Source organism: Siphateles boraxobius, unplaced genomic scaffold, assembly GCF_051911475.1.
Source record: "Siphateles boraxobius isolate OS27281-9 unplaced genomic scaffold, OSU_SipBor_1 19, whole genome shotgun sequence".
NCBI lineage: Eukaryota > Metazoa > Chordata > Actinopteri > Cypriniformes > Leuciscidae > Siphateles > Siphateles boraxobius.
Window position 1 is genome coordinate 11,195,757 of NW_027508799.1, and position 16,764 is coordinate 11,212,520.

General features: G+C 36.0%; 1 protein-coding gene across 2 annotated transcripts; it reads right to left on the bottom strand.

Annotated features, from left to right (window-relative positions):
• Window positions 1–858: 858 nt before the first annotated feature.
• Window positions 859–15,175, bottom strand: LOC143742469 (uncharacterized). 2 transcript variants are annotated; one of them, XM_077235345.1, is made up of 3 exons: window positions 15,006–15,175; window positions 11,745–11,876; window positions 859–2,417 (listed from the first exon to the last, which is right to left on the bottom strand). In XM_077235345.1, exons 2-3 carry the CDS (start codon window positions 11,827–11,829, stop codon window positions 1,225–1,227), a joined length of 1,278 nt encoding a protein of 425 aa, XP_077091460.1. In that variant the 5' UTR covers window positions 11,830–11,876; window positions 15,006–15,175; the 3' UTR covers window positions 859–1,224. The 2 variants fall into 2 exon arrangements, with proteins under 2 accessions (XP_077091460.1, XP_077091461.1); XM_077235346.1 differs by lacking the exon at window positions 11,745–11,876 and having other exon boundaries at window positions 15,006–15,051.
• Between the last annotated feature and the right edge of the window lie 1,589 nt (window positions 15,176–16,764).

The following is a 16,764-nucleotide window of genomic DNA, read 5'->3' on the forward strand; positions in this document are numbered from 1 at the left end:
AAGTGATTGTTTAGCCTGGCTGGACATGTGGCAGACGAGAGAACAACTGTTTGCGAAATAAAACTTGCCATTGATGTACAAGTGATTGCAATAGGCTGTGTGTGTGTGTGTGTGTGTGTGTGTGTGTGTGTGTGTGTGTGTGTGTGTGTGTGTGTTTTGAGAAACATCTTTATACTGCAAGGCTATATTTATTTTATTTTTATTTGCTATTTATATATTATTTTATTGCCATTACCTGTTTTCATACAGAACTTTAGTTTCGTAAATAAGTAAATATATCACTTTTTTTTTAGTTGAATATATGGAAATGAAAATGGTTCTTCCACACCATAACACTGCATTTAGATGTGTGAATTTCCCACACCAGGAGTAATAATTTATATAGTTTTATTTTATTTTATTTGTTCAAAAAATGTTCTATGATCTATGTAAAATGTTCTATTAAAGAAAAGATAGAAAATAAATATTTGTGTTTGCTGTAAGGTGGTTAGAAAAAATGAAATCGGAATCGGCTAAAATCGGTATCGGCAGGTCAAACTCATGAAAAATCGGAAATCCGAATCGGCTTAGAAAATTGTAATCGGTGCATCTCTAATTACAACTATTCGACACACAAGTCAAATATTTACTGTATGCAGACGACTTACTAATTCTAACACACCAGAAGGTCTCCAGAACAACCAAAACATTTTAACTAAATACTGACATGACTGGACCTTGTATGTCCGCTCAGCTGGCACATGTCATCACATCACAAAGGCAAACACATTTGCATATGACATTTGATCACACTAGAGGTCCTGCCAACTGGCATTTAGTCACTTAACGGTCTCACTAAAGATAAATCAAACCACGCAGTGCAATGTTCATTATTTCATTCCGTTTATGTCCGTCTATTTACATTCTTTCATTAACATTGTTGCATCTCACAGCAAGACACACTAACATTTTAATTCTGAGGTATCAATAAGTAGAATGAAGCATTGCCGCTATACAAACGAAAAACTAAATTTAACAGTTACATACTTTCCAGTGCCTTTTTAAAATTGCAGAGCCATTTAAAACCGTTTCCGCTCTAAGAACAGTCTCACATCTGCATGACTTTTCAGGTGTTTCTGTAAGTGTGATGGCAAAATAAAACGTATTGCTACCACAATTACATTTTCTTTATTCCACAGTAAATGTGCAGGTGATATTTGAAATAGCTTTTTTCTAAACACCTTGTCACACTCGGAACTTTGCCACTTCTTTTTCAGAATGAGTTTGCAAATGACGTTTCAGGTCTTTCAGATATGTGAAACACTCTTCACACCGAAGACACGTGAAAGGCTTCTCTCCAGTGTGAACTCTTATGTGAGTTTTAAGGTTTCCTTTCAGTGTGAAACTCTTCCCACACTGAGGGCAGGTGAAAGGCTTCTCTCCAGTGTGAACTCTTACGTGAACCTGAAGATTTGCTTTGTTTCTGCAACTCTTTCCACAGTGATGGCACATAAAAGGCTTTTCTCCTGTGTGAATTATTACATGATTCCTAAGGTGATTCCTGTCTGTAAAATTCATTCCACACTGGTGACATGTTAAACAGTTTTCTCTTGAGTGAATCCTCACATGGCGAATAAAGTTTTCTTTACATCTGAAACATTTTCCACACTGACCACATGTGTAAGGCTTCTCTCCAGTGTGAATTCTCATGTGACCCTTAAGACTCTCTTTTTGTGTGAAGCTTTTCCCACACAGTTTGCATGTGTAAGGACTCTCTCCAGCGTGACTTCTCATGTGGGATTCAAGGGTTGCTTTACGTGTAAAACTCTTCCCACACTGAACACATACATACGGCTTATCTCCGGTGTGAATTCTCATGTGAGTCTTAATATTTGCTTTTTGTGAGAAGCTCTTCCCACACAGTTTACAGGTGTGAGGGCTCTCTCCAGTGTGATTCCTCATGTGGGAATTAAGGCCTTTTTTCTGTGAAAAACACTTTCCACACTGAGGGCATGTGAAAGGCTTCTCTCCAGTGTGAACTCTCATGTGAGTCTTTAGATTTCCTTTTCGACTGAAACTCTTTCCACACTGTTGGCAAGTGTAAGGCTTCTCTCCAGTGTGAATTCTCATGTGGACATTAAGGCTTCCTTTTTCATTAAAACTTTTTCCACACTGTTGGCAGGTAAAAGGGCTCTCTCCGGTGTGAATTCTGATGTGGACTTGAAGGTTTCCTATTCGATTAAAACTCTTTCCACATTTTTGGCAGGTGAAATAACTTCTAGTTGCTGTCCTTTTAGCTATTTTTAGTGAGGACGTTTTTTCTGTCTGTGAGCATTTCAAATATTTTTTCCCAGTTATTAAATCATGAAGTTTCTTGTTCAAATGTTTCTTTTCCATTTCATTGAGTTCTTGACCCTCCCCTTTCAGCAACATCAAGTCTAAGGCAAAAAAGACAAATACAAGTTAACCACAGTTTAATAGCATACAAACCAACAGACATTAAATCATTTAGACATTTAAAGCAACAAAACTAACGACATATAAGCAAATGAAAGAGGTGTTACCTGTAATTTCAGAATATGTCCCAACAAAATTACAATAATGCAGCCAGAAAAAAAATAATAATAATAAATCCCTTCACCCAGAAATACTGGTTACTTGTACGGGGTTGGGAGGCTAACTTTTATAAATGTATTCCATTTATGGAAGTAAAATAATGCCAAATGTTTTTGAAACAAAAAAAGCCTGTTGAATTGTACTACTGGAAAAAAATATGCATTTCAATAACCCTGCTTGTATTTACATGCATTGTATTTTTAGGGCTTGCATTTTTATGGGCTGAAATTTGGCATGGTTGAATATTTAAGCTATATTTAAATTCAAAACATTTCAAACACATTTTCATTAGTAAAATTTCAATAACCCATATTCACCTTTCATATTTCACTTCCAAAATATTAAAACTGATTAAAAATACAACCTATAATATTTAACAGGCAGTTTTCGGTCCATTTTATTTCCCTTTGCTAATTCGCTTCAACAAATTCAGTGGTTCAAATTGGACAGTAAATTCAATGTTTACGTCCAGGAACTGCAGGAAAAGCAGTAGATTACCGAGCATAATCTCCATCTGCTGTTAGTTGACCTCACCAGCAGGGGGTGCAAGCACGTGTTGTTGAGGAAGACTGAGCAACAGTTAGAGCAAGCCATTCATTCATAAAAACTCATTTACAACAATGTAAGTGTATTTGTGAATATTATGACATCTGTTTTATGTGAAATTCAGTGTCTTCACGATTACATTTCCTGTGTAGCCTACATGCATCTTTCTCTACCATGAACGGGATTATAATGTTATTCCCTCGATGCGGATGTATAGATCCAATGTTACATTTGAATTTGACATATATTTCTCTTGGTTGTTTAGTTGCCTTAACTTTATATTGCGGCGATTGTGCTGCATGTCAGTAGGCTACTAAGGTTTCCCTCAATACGTCAGGATTCCCCTGCTGGATATATACAACGCATACAACGCTTAACGTAGCTTAATGGACTAATACAGTGATATAAAAGACCAAACTCGCAGGCAAGCAGAATATGAACTTAACGCGCAAAGTTTAATGCTGGCAGAAAGTTGGCTTGACATTGGACATTCGCACATTTAGGGACCGTCTCTAAAGTCACATACGACATTGGTATACACGTTCCTAACTTCAATAGCATTTGAAGAGAACGACTTACAGTCATAAAACCAACTGTAAAGAGTTCGTGTAGGTGTCAGGCATAATGCGCAATTTATTCAAATAAATTAAAGTTAGAAACGTTTAGGCCAATGTTGTATGCAACTTTAGAGACGGTCCCTAAATGTGCGAATGTCAAGCCAATTTTACATTTACATTTAGCAGACGCTTTTATCCAAAGGGACTTACAGTTAAACTAACAATAGGACAAAAATATGCAAGTGCTATGACCCTTCCCAGTTTAATCTAATGCAGTACATGTATGTAGGCATACTTCCCCAATAAGGTGCGAGTTTGGTCTTTTATATCACTGTATTAGTCCATTAAGCTACGTTAAGCGTTTTGTCCCGACGGAAGGGGAATCCTTGAGTATGATGAGTAGAGCCAGACCGATATGGATTTTTGGGGGCCGATGCCGATACCGTTTGATGGGTACTGTATATAGAATACACAGTATTTAAACAGAATAAATATATAAAGGTTTTGCAATGATCACTCAAATGTGGTGATCAAACACTTGTGTGACAAAGATATGTAATGGAGGCAGGGGGAATGATAGAAGATGATACATTTGAGCTGTAACCAAACTAGTTTGCATTGCATGTTATATTATATTATATTCTAAATACTGTTGCATAATCTTCACTAACGACTTTGTCTTTTAATTTAGTCATGTTATACAACTTGTATCAATAAATATATCAAAAGTGTCACTGACATTATCTTCTATTTTTAGTCTTAATTCCTCTAATCTCTACCAGTGGAGGAAGAACTCAGATCTTTTTACTAAAGTAAAATGTATAATATCATAATGAAAACGTTTTTAATTACATAATGTACAGACTTTTATACTATTTTAAATAAGTAGTAAGCAAAATGTACCTACTAAACATGAAACTAGGCTACTCTTAATGCAAAATGGTCCTATATAAAGTGTTATAATTATATAAATTATTGGAATATTGCTTGATGTTGTAACGTAGCGTTATAGGCAGAATGAGCTTTAACACTGTTTCTACACCGGCCGCGGCCGTTATTGCTCGCGTGAGTCGCAACAGCTGTTTATCCGTGACGCGGAAAAGCACCCGTTACAGATCAGAATGGGCCGTCCTTTTACTGTCGGAGATTTGTCGCTCGCGCCACACATTTTAATCAATGTTTAATAAATAAATTGCCTGGATTTAATAAATAAGAAGTAGGCTAAATAAAGCAGACAAAATTATCAGGACTTCTCAGCTGCGCGCTTGCAATAGTCACAAGCTCACACAATACGTGACAGAGGCTGGCAGCAGAGAAATCAATTCAGTGAATTACACAGCGCAAATCAAAAGTAATAGTCTACTACCCACTGGATGAAGAAGGGTTGGCTCTCAACAGAACATATAATATTCATTTTATTTTTCGTGTTCGCATTTATGAGGAAAAAACGGACGTGACAAGCTCCGAAAGCGGCACTAAAGTGCTTTAAAACTTTCACATAGACCTCGAACAGAAAGCACAAAGCCTTTCATTAAAGTCAATTTCGTTTTGTATTAATTATATATTATTTTTAATCAATGTTTCATCAACCAAATGCCTGGATTTAATAAATAAGAAGTAAATATAACAGACAATAGATAATCTCGAAACGGAGGCACCGGCGAGTGAACTGCAACTCGTCTCATAAATGAACCGAAACTCAGCGTATAGACCTGAGAAATATATCTATTGAAATGTCTACTTTTAAACATGACAAATCAAAACAAAAGACAAACTGCTCTTTGCTTATGTAATCCTTCTGAAATGTACATTTCTCTCTGGCACGTTCAAAGATCGCGAGTCCGCATCCTCAACTTCATCTTTGCAGCGCACAATGACTGAAACCACTTGTTATTAATAAACAATTAAAATGTCTCATTGCTATATTTGATGTATTCATATCAATGCCAGTTCATTGTGACAGCTTTTAGGTGTTTTATTGGCAGCACCACCCTTACATGAATCACCGCACGCCGCATTTTTTTTAATATTCATTTATCGGCCATTATAAATGCAGATACCGATAGTTATGAAAATGCCTAATATCGGCCGATAATATCGGCTCGCCGATATATCGGTCGGGCTCTAATGATGAGGTATTGAGGGGAACCGATTATAATCCCGTTCATGGTAGAAAAAGTTGATAACATGTAAGGCTACACAGGGAAAGTAACAATGAAGTTAATCAATGAAACATAAACAGCTTTTGTGCCTTTATCATCTTTTCCGCATATATACTGACATAGATAATCATCACAAAAAACGTAATGCATGCTCAATTGTTGTAAATGAGTTTTTATCAATGAATGTCTTCCTCTAACTGTTGCTCGGTCTTTGTCAACAACACACGCTTGCACCCCTGCTGGTGAGGTAGACTAACAGCAGATGGAGATTATGACCACTGAATATTTATAAGCGAAATAAAATGGGGCCGAAAATTGCCTGTTGAATATTATAGGTTGTATTTTTAAACAGTTTGAATATTTTGGAGGTGAAATATGAAAAGTGAATGTTGAATTTCAGAACATCAAAATGCAAGCCCTAAAAATACAAAACATTAAAATGCAAGCAGGGTTAATAAAATGCTTTTTTTTTCAAGTAGTGCAATTCAACAGGCTTTTTGTTTCAAAAACATTTGGCATTCTTTTACTTCCATATCCATTACATATTACAGAATATAAGCGGTAAAATGTAATCTGTAACATACTTCATTATATTACTCAAGGCGAATAACATTCTTATTACTTTAAAATACTTCTCCAAAATGGGTAGATTTTTTTTTTTTTTATGTCAAATGTCTTGCATTTAAGGGTGCTCCGATATGGATTTTTGGAGCAGATCACTGATCGCCGACCACAGGAATCAGGGGTGTTGGTGGGTTGGCATTTTTTAGACATTTTTCAAAAAAATATTTGATCAGATTATGTAGTGCATTTTTGTTTTTACAAATGGGCAATTGTTGCACAATAGCTGTCACACAGCACAAGCCTGATTTCAAACTCTGAATTTAATTCACAAAAAAAGACAGTAATAGTCAGTAATAAAATAGGAAGCACAAATAGTAGCACAAATGAATAAAATGGAATAAAGATACAAATAAAATAAACAGTACTTTTAAGTTTTTATCTGTTTTTAGGTAGGTCTAACAGTAGTATTGAGGTAAGAATACTAAAGAAATTCTAAAGAATAAATTAAGAATAAATTATGATTAAATAGTCATTTTAAGTCATTCAATGCAGTGTGTCATTAATGTTTATCAAACAACAAAAGAGAAAGAAAAAAATCAGAGACAGCAGCAGGATTATTAGGCTGCTGTCCCTTTAAGAGCTGCACCGATTCCATATACTGTTACACAACTTTCTCAACTGTTCACTTAAAAAAAAAACGACTGTGTTTACTCATCAAGACGGTAATTTTGTACATTTGTATGTATTTGACCATTTAAGTGCAATTTGGTACTCGCGAGCTGTTTGTGAGGCGGCCTTATGTGTATGTGCTTTGAGTGTGTCAGCATGAGACCAGTTCCTTCATAGAGATCGCCGATCAAACTTCCCAAAGCGATTATCGGCCGATAGCGATCGGTAGCCAATTAATCGGCGCACCTCTACTTGCTATTATGGTACTATTAGGACCAATTATCATAATCAACTAGTCAGTGTTGAGGGAGCCCTGTATAATCAATTAGACTGCATCAGGTCTGCCAAACCCCATTCTATGGAAGAATATGGGTAGCAATATTCAATTTGAAATGTAATATGCAAAATGATAATGCAATATGTAAAATGACAATGCAATATGTAAAATGGCAATGCATTTCTGTATTTAAATTTACATTTTCTATTACATTTGTGCAAAATTTGGTGTAAAATGAAAATGTTAATTCAATGATATAATTTAGATTTGCCATTTCATACACTAGTTTTAAAATGTAAATTGAATACATATGTTAACGCTTTATAAGTTGCAAAATTAAAATGAAATGATTAGATCTGTTTAAAATGTTCAAGCAAAAAATGTTATTTTTCTTAATTGCAGAGGTGGGAGTAAGTCACACATGTGCAAGTCACAAGCAAGTCTCAAGTCTTAACCTTCAAGTCTCAAGCAAGTCCAAGTAAATTTTTTATAAAGGAAAGTCAAGTCAAGTCACTGCCTTATGTAAAGCAAGTCAAGTCAAGTCGTAGCTTGGGTCACAAGTCACTGGCAAGTCATACAAACGTTTGACGATTTCACTGAATTTATATATTAAAATAAGTTAAAACTACAGAAGTTGTGGACTATGGTTTTATTTGCAACTTTATTTTTTTTTAATATATGCATTTCCACATGTAGCTGAGTGGTTACTACAATAAAAATCTAAATGTAACTGAAATTAGGCCAACATTAAAGCATGAAAAAATAAATATGCCTCAAACATTGCAGAAGACCATTAAAAGGTATTAAACAATTCACAATTCAAGTATAGTTCCTATGCGACCAAAGGCATTCTTCAAACTGGCATGCCCTTAATACAAGTTATATATTTTTAATTATGAAGTTAAAACCGCCAATAGGTGGCGCCAAATTACCGTATTAATGTACGAGTCATAGAAGCATTCATTTAACTTATGTTCAAAACGGCAGATTCGTTCTGGAACTAAGCAACTAGGTCACTGAATCACAAATACGCATAACTCTTTCTATGGCTTGTTTGGAACTATTGTCATTGGAGAAATCCAGCAAAAACAGAAAATATTTGGAATATTAGGCTATGTCTAAATGTCACATGACAATATTCACTCTTTGTTTACTGAACTGTTTTATAAAATAATTACCACATTTGCAATCGCGTCAATATTCTGGAAATATTTTTTTAATATAATATGTTATAATTATGAAAATAACTCATTCTAGGGCATTTTTTTCACCACATTTTGAATTTTGGGTGCAATATTAATTCTGCTGGCATTTTGATAACATCTAATAGATGTAACCCCCTAATAACATCTAACCCTGGTTTAAGAGAAACATAAAACACGACAAAACATTAACAGTTTTCTATGTTGTATTTTGTCATTGGAAAGAACGACATATTTGGCTTTAAAGCATGATTTAAAAAGAAATGTGGCAAATGTTATACAAAACATATGACATCATTAATTATCATTTGAATATTGACAACATTAAGCTACATTTGAAAACATAATTGTGTATAAAGAGGCATGCTGTTTTGACCAATATTCTCGATTTAAAGATAGTCAAATTAGCTATAACAAACAGGTTAAACAAGCCATAGCTTACTTTAGACGTGGTGAATGAAGTTCGACTGTTCGAGGTTGTGATGGTCGTCCGATATCCCTTGCCAGTTATAATGCGTACAGCAAATCTTCTTGTATGAATATAGTCAATTTCTAGTGTTTATATCCAAAAAGAAACGGTGCTGGGAGATGTTTTTGTATTTAGCGCGCTCACCGCCATCTATGTTTTTTCTGGGCGTGTGCAGTGTCACGCAATCGCGCAGAATCTGATGACTGGCGTCAATGGTTCCGTTGCTTTCATTTTGTTCATCAATTGATGTTGCGATGATAAATGTATATCAAGTTATTCTCGAGTCATACAGTTCAAGTCAAGTCAAGTCTCAAGTCATTGGATCTCAAGTCAATGTCAAGTCGAGTCATTTTCTTAATTTAGTCAAGCAAGTCTCAAGACTCAAGTCCTTAAATTTGCGACTCGAGTCTGACTCGAGTCAAGTCATGTGACTCGAGTCCCCCATAACTGAACAGCTTCGGAGTTATTGGAATGGTTATATGACTCTTTTCGGGTTGAATGGTGGTCGTCTCGGACCTGCGTTTTCAGAATGGCGAAAAAAACGAAGAAATCGCTGTCGGACGAGTCTAGAAAAAGGTAATGAGAATCTGAGAGCGCGAGGAACCGCACAAGAGTCACACTCAGTCAGGCTTTCATTGTTAAAGTTGATTCCTGCGATTATCATGAGAACAGTTGTCAATATCTCAAATAATTATCAGGACATTAATAAGCCTACATGTTGTAAATCGTGTAAATGAGCGAAATTTGCAAACTATTATGATAAATTGCAATAACCATGTCTAACAACATCATAACGGACATTGTTACGAAATAATGCGACGTACATGATACACTTTATTGGTGTCATCTGGCATTTAGGCTCAGGTAAGCCTAACGCGGTAGGCTACTTTATTATTATTATAAAGTGCAAAGGCCGTGAGTGCAGTGAGTTGTATTTACGACAGTAACGTTAAATACAAGTACTCTACAGCGACTCTAGGGATCGCTGTTTGACAAAAACAGAAATCCTGCATAGTGCCGCTTTAAGACTGCTTTAAGATTGCATTTTCATTAAATGTCCCGCAATGAATGTAGCAAAATCTAATGTGCAAATTGAAAATGCATTCCGAGCCGATCACGTGCACGCCCCGTCTCGCTCTTGTTAATCACTGCGTGAAGTTGAAAAACTCGTTGAAAAACGTTGGCAAAATAGGCTCAATTGTTTTTACTTCGTTTGTGCTGTTACTTATCTTTTTTATTTTTGCTGCTTTGGTTTTTTAGATATTAAAATAATATTTATAGGTCATTCTGAAGTCACCCAGTCCCCCACATGCTCCAAATAAAAGAGTCTCTTCGTTTGTGTTGGTTGGTTTGTGCCGGTTAAAGTTTTGTTTGTGCTGCTTCGGTTTTTAAAATATTAGACATTTAATTATATGTGATGACCAGCCCCTACCTCATAAATAGGCTCAATCGTTTGTGCCGGTCAACGTTTATTTTTTGCTGCTTCGGTTTCTTAGATATTAAAATAATATGTATTGGTCATTCTGAGGTCACTCAGCCCCCCACATGTTCCAAATCCACGCAAAAATAGTCTCGTTTGTTTGTGCTTCTTTGGGCTGTTTTGCTGCTTCGTTTTTTAAAAAAATATTAGACACTGAATTATAGACGATGATGTCACCAGCCCCGGACCTGCTCCACAATACACCCAAAAAAGGCTAGTCTTCTATGAATTTGACCCGTCAGATTCCGTGACCTTATATATTTATTAATATCTGATCAATATGCTTTATAAAATAGAAAGGGGAGATGGTTAAACATCAAATAAACGTCATATTCTGTGATCTCAGAGTATTAGGCCTATGCATTTGTAAGGAAAAACTGTAGGATCTCCAACATTATTTGGTAATTATAGTTAATAGTAATAAGAATAAAGATAAGCATATGTGTATCAGACAATGAGAATATTTATTACAAAACGAAACCATCATTAACACAGTCCAGGGAGCATCGGACAACAACAGCGCAGCATAATGTTCACACCAAACGGGTGTCGACGCCTGATAAGGCAGAAAATTAACACAGACGTTCCAACAACGCACCGGTTCTATCACCTTCAGACGCGTAATAATCTTCTTAATAATTTCTCTGATCATGCTCCCCTTCATCTGCCAGTAAATTTAACGCTCGTATCAGCTCTGCCGCCGCCATGTTTCCTCCCAAGACCTCAAAATATGTAACACATATCCTATATTTACCTGTTGCCGAGCCCCGCCTTGATGCAGGGATTGACGGGGGGCGGGGACGTGATCGGCTCGGAATGCATATTCAATTTTCTATAGTAAACACCTTTCCAAATAAGGCCTACACTGCATAATCTTTTTTCAGAAATAATATCATTAGGTAAAAGTTAATATATAGAATAGTTACAGCTATTCTTTTATGCTAAATTACTGGTTATTTTTTATTAGTAAATTAATCAAAGCACAAATCTGCTATTCAGAAAATAAACAATAGATTAACTAGGAGGAAATTAATCGTTAGATTAATAGAAAAAATAATTGATAGATTGATTGAAACAATAATCAGCATTTGTAGACAATAAATGTGTCACTTACATTTCATCTTTTGCAAATAATAAAAATAAAATAATAATAATATTTCTTAAGATGGAAACATTTTATTAAGGATCAAATGACTGAGTTCAGGTTTGAGAATGAAACCAACCTGTTTGTGTCTCAGTATCTTCTTGTTTCACACTGAATGTTTCTTCAATCTTCATGTCTTCACTCTCCTCTTTAATAAACGCCATCTTTATAATAGTGTCACATGGATCTCAGCTATGTGCGTTTGGACACTCTGTCATGTTTAAGATGAGAATAATTAACAGAAAGAAAAATAAATCTAACTAAATATATGGGTGCATCTCAGTCAGCTCCCTAGTTCAGTAGTGGCTGGCTACAGTAAAGATCATAAATCTTTCCTTCTCCACGTAATCGAATGGGACGCGAGCCAAACTAAAAAATCCAATAACACTTCAAATAAATTTTTTACCAAAGATGGTTTCTGTCATTTTAGGTAGTTCTTATTACGCAGACGTATGTTCAAGTGTTCATTATTCCAATAAGTTTGGTTTTAGTTAGATATTTGATGCTATAAAAACGGGGTATAAAGTTATGATTGACAGCTATGCTGTCTTCGGGAGCAGGACTGTACATGCGGGACCTTGATACCGTGGCTCCACCTTCGCATCACTACTACTGTGCAGACTCTGGCTTCAAGCAATGTAAACGGCAACGACCATTACTGCGCTGTGGTGGGGTTATATCAAGGCTCATTTCAGAAAAACACCATTACATTAGTGATTGCCGCTTTTGAAGCGTAGAAACTTTGGTTTCATCAGTGGTTCGGAGCACGTATCAAACTGCTAAATGTGATTTTAGTAAACAAGGCTTGATCACATATATCATTACGTTACATCGAAATGTTTGAGACGGGGTAGCTGCAACTTGGAGTAATGGGCGTGTTGAAAGGTAGGGGGCGTGGCAAGAGGTTTCTCATTGGTGAAAGGAGTTTCCTCCTGGCAACTGTGTTGTCCAATCAGCAGTAACCATAGTTATACGTCATTTCCTTTAGCAAAAAAAAAATCGTAATTTCCTTTAGTCTGAAAGATGATGGCGGAGGTAATGCATGTACGCGATATCATAATTTTTTGTTCTCTTTGCTTTACATCTTTCAGCTTTGGTAATTATTTAATTGTTGTTGACAGACACGTTACAGTGAGACGAATTAATGACTACATTTGCACTGAAGACTTTAGGTCGATGTCCGTTTTGTGCAATCAGTGTTTTTAGACCTTGTGAATATCACAAGATACACAGTCATTTGCAAAGCCACAGACTTCGCTCGGTTCGTAATGAACGTAAATATAAGTTCAGTTGTGATATGCATGCCTGTTACCTTACAGATAACTTAAGCTTATAGATAATAACGTGAACGGTGATGTTACATATCATAATTGGAAACTTACGTCAAACATGTTTTACTCTATATATGAATATTCCTATTTTAAATGTTGTTTATGATTCTTATAGATTTGATCATCTTTGACTGCCACTTGGAATGCAGAAAAAGCAAGCACTTTCACTGCTTCCACTGCTCAAAGACCATTATAAATAAGTCTGATTTTATAAAGCACATAAGTATGTGCAAAGTAGTCAAACAGACAGTGCCTTTGTCTCCTCAGAGTAGTGACACAAAGATGGTCCAGTGTGCTTCTTTGTCTCCTTTTTTGCATTAAAAATTCATTTTTTCTTTCACCTTGTAGGTATCGTTGACTGGAAGTCTGTCAGACCGGATGTGAGAGAGGAATCTTTTAAGTTACCCTGAAAAGTTTAAGCTCACCAGATGTGATGCCTGTGGATTCCTCTACAAAAACACCACTGGGTATTGCGGCAATGGAAAGAAGGCAACTTCTTTAGAAGAACTGCGTTCTATCTATTCAGATAAAGAGTTTGATGGCTTCTGTTCTATGGACTGCTACTACAGTATGAATGAGTGAAGGAATGAGTTTTGACTTTGAACAAGCCTTTGATGACAAATTCAATTGACATTTCAAAAAATTAATTGTTGAAAAATGACAACTGAATAAATGTTTTGTGGATAAAACGGTGTTAGTTTTGCTTAATTGATTAATATCACTTAAAAGAAGGTTATTAAACAGTTTTTACTCCTATTTTATAATTATATGGTGAGTCTGTTTTATCAAACATATATTTATATATATATGCCTTGCCGTAAAATTATTATAAAAATAACATTACTTTAGTTCGTATGTACTTCAAATGAAAGTACAAAACTAGTGTGACTTTAATAGGGTCAGGAGACATTTTTATCTTTAAAATAATAATTGAATTTGTTTTTTAATGATTGATCATTAAAATGGTGATGACATCATGTAACCCGCGCCATAAAGAAGGTTTCGAAGGTAATGTACTTTTGAATGTATTCTCAATATCATTATTGCTATTTTTACAGTGAAAGAAAGGTATTTGGTCTTGTATAATTATTTGTTGGCCAATAGTGATTAAGTTTATGGCTTGCTTTTATGCGATCAAGAAGCTTTCGTGTCCAAATGTAAAGACCTTATGGCACACCCCATCCCTTTCCGACCTTACTGCACACCAATTGCTCCAGGCTGCAGTTATCCCTACTTGGAATGTTTTGGAATTTCAATGATTCCCTAACCCATGAATCGGATTCACTGAGATTGCCCCCTCAGCGGCGAACCATTGAACAAGTCTCTATGGTTTTTACCTGATCTCTGATAGGTTTTTATACATTTGTAGACATTTTAATGAGACATTAGTATAATTGAAATGAATAATAATAGTTCATCTCTTATTGGCCTGTTTAGCTGAGCCATCCATTGAACAAACAAACACATTATACAGACAGCAGGTAGGCTATTAGCCTAGATGACTGTTTAATTGTATTTTGTAGATTATACTTACAAAAAAACATTTGCAATGGGTTTGTAAAAGCGTTTTATGCATGCTTGGCTTAAGTTTTTGTTGCATTTCCACTGTTTTGACCGGTGTGGCGTTTCAAACGCTTCGAAACTGTGAATAAGTTTGAGAAGCAATTGGTTAAATTGATTCGAAGCTTTGAAAACCTAAGTTTCTCCATCACTACTGTATAAATGACTGTCATTTGTCCTGAGTTTTTTTTTTTTTTTTTTTACTGATTACTTTGGAAATTAATTGCTGCTTTTAAACGACAAAGTCACGTATGGGTGACAACAGCGACTTCTTGAGAGCGCAGCTTTCTAAATTAAACACAGCTTGCGAATCAATAGTTTCAATTGAGTAAGGGTTTCGAAAGGGCAAGCCCATGTTATTCCTATCGCTTCTTGTTTACAATATACCACATTAACGAAATAGGGAGCGGAATGAGACGAAGAAACGTCAAATGCTTAACAACACAAACCTTTCACCTGCCGAATCACACCAGACGCAGAACCGCGGCGCAGCCTTATGACATCACACCACCGCCAGACCAAACTAAAAGTCCGAAGCGAACCACCAATCTAAAACACAATAGATGTCAGACAAAATACGATTTTATTTCTTGGTGAAAATAATAAATACCTGTTGAACAATGATGTGCTGGAAATATAAATGACCAGAGAAAGAGTTTGAGAATGTCCTTCAAAGCCAACACTGTAATGTGTGGATTTAGAAACCATTTGGGGACAAAAAAAAACAAGCCATTATTACAAGCTATATCCAACCTGTCTGTGTGTGTGTGTGTGTGTGTGTGTGTGTGTGTGTGTGTGTGTGTGTGTGTGTGTGTGTGTGTGTGTGTGTGTGTGTGTGTGTGTGTGTGTGTGTGTGAGAGTGATGACACTAAGGAGACAGACGTGCGCAACTCTTTCAGGAGAGGAAGAATGTTTTTGACGACAAACAGTCAAACGGTATCATTTGGACAGATCATCTCTGTCAGCGCTGGTTAATGTTGGGCTGAACTTTCCTTTTATAACATGTTTTTGTTCAGCAAGCAGTAGCTTCTTCCTCCCGGCAGTTCGGTTTTCTCTTGGAATCCATGGTGGCTGATTATATTTCATCAAATCTAGGACATATATAGCCAGGTCAGTTAACAGCACACCGGTTTAAAATTACATGTGAAAAATTTTGAGACATGGTGGAAAACATTTAAATTATTGAAAATTCTTTATTGTGAAATGTGTGTTGAATGTAAACTCTTAGGAATTTCCCCATTCAATGTGAATTTATCTGAGAATATTCACTTAAGATTTAGTCCTACAGTACACTTCACTTAAATTACAACTGAGATGCTTGATAACTCACTTTTAAGTGCAGCTTTGAGCCAAGATTTTTTTTACTCTTAAGTCAATCTTAGCAGATTTCTTGTGAGTAATTCTCAGAGGCTTGATACATACATGTAATGATAAATACCATTACATTGAGGACATCCAGCTGTCCCTGCAATTTTAAATGGCTAAATAAACATACCAAACAATTTTCTATTGAAATAAATTCTGTGAGCCTGCCTTCTTCCCATAGTGCTTCCGGCTGCCATCTCTGTTATGTCCCACAGCTTGGACAGTCGAAGTACACGGGCATCATGGGGGCTTCCTGGTCAGCCAACACACATTCCAAAACTGCCGCTTTCCATCCACAACAACCTGTAGGATAATAAAGTGCCAACCCCTTGAGATTTACATAATCTTTATGATGTTCCCTTGTTGCGAAGGACTGTCAATCGTAAACTCACTGTGGTACTCGTCCCTGCAAGGCTCTCAGCAGATGGGAGGGAGATGATTTGATTTCAACGGTCCTGTATTCTGAATTTGTTGTCACTTTCCAGAGGGCGATGGACTCTGTCTTACGGTGAGGGACAGAAAGACGGAATGCCGCATCGTGTCTTCTTTTTCCATGGCAGGGTGTAATCTTTCACAAAGATATTCATATGTGTTCTTAGACATATGAAAATTCTCAACCCACTGTGGCGAGCTGAAAACTGAGGAACATATTTTTCCCACCAGTCATTTGCCCACTCTGGGTGGATATATTGTGTTTCGCAACAGGCGGTACAGCTGAGGAAAAATATCAAAGTTCATACATTAACTTCCGCTAATGATATTTAAACCAGTATTATGCAGTCAGTGTTGATTTTGTTTAAAGTAATCTTGTAGTCAAAACTAACTTAAATTGTTATTATGTAT

What these genes read in the sequence shown, in the direction of transcription:
- LOC143742469 (XM_077235345.1), bottom strand. Translation starts at nt 11,829, where the DNA reads ATGGCGTTTATTAAAGAGGAGAGTGAAGACATGAAGATTGAAGAAACA. An exon ending in AGATACTGAGACACAAACAG is followed by an intron (nt 2,418 to 11,744) that starts GTTGGTTTCATT and finishes TTTTTGCCTTAG; the next exon opens with ACTTGATGTTGCTGAAAGGG.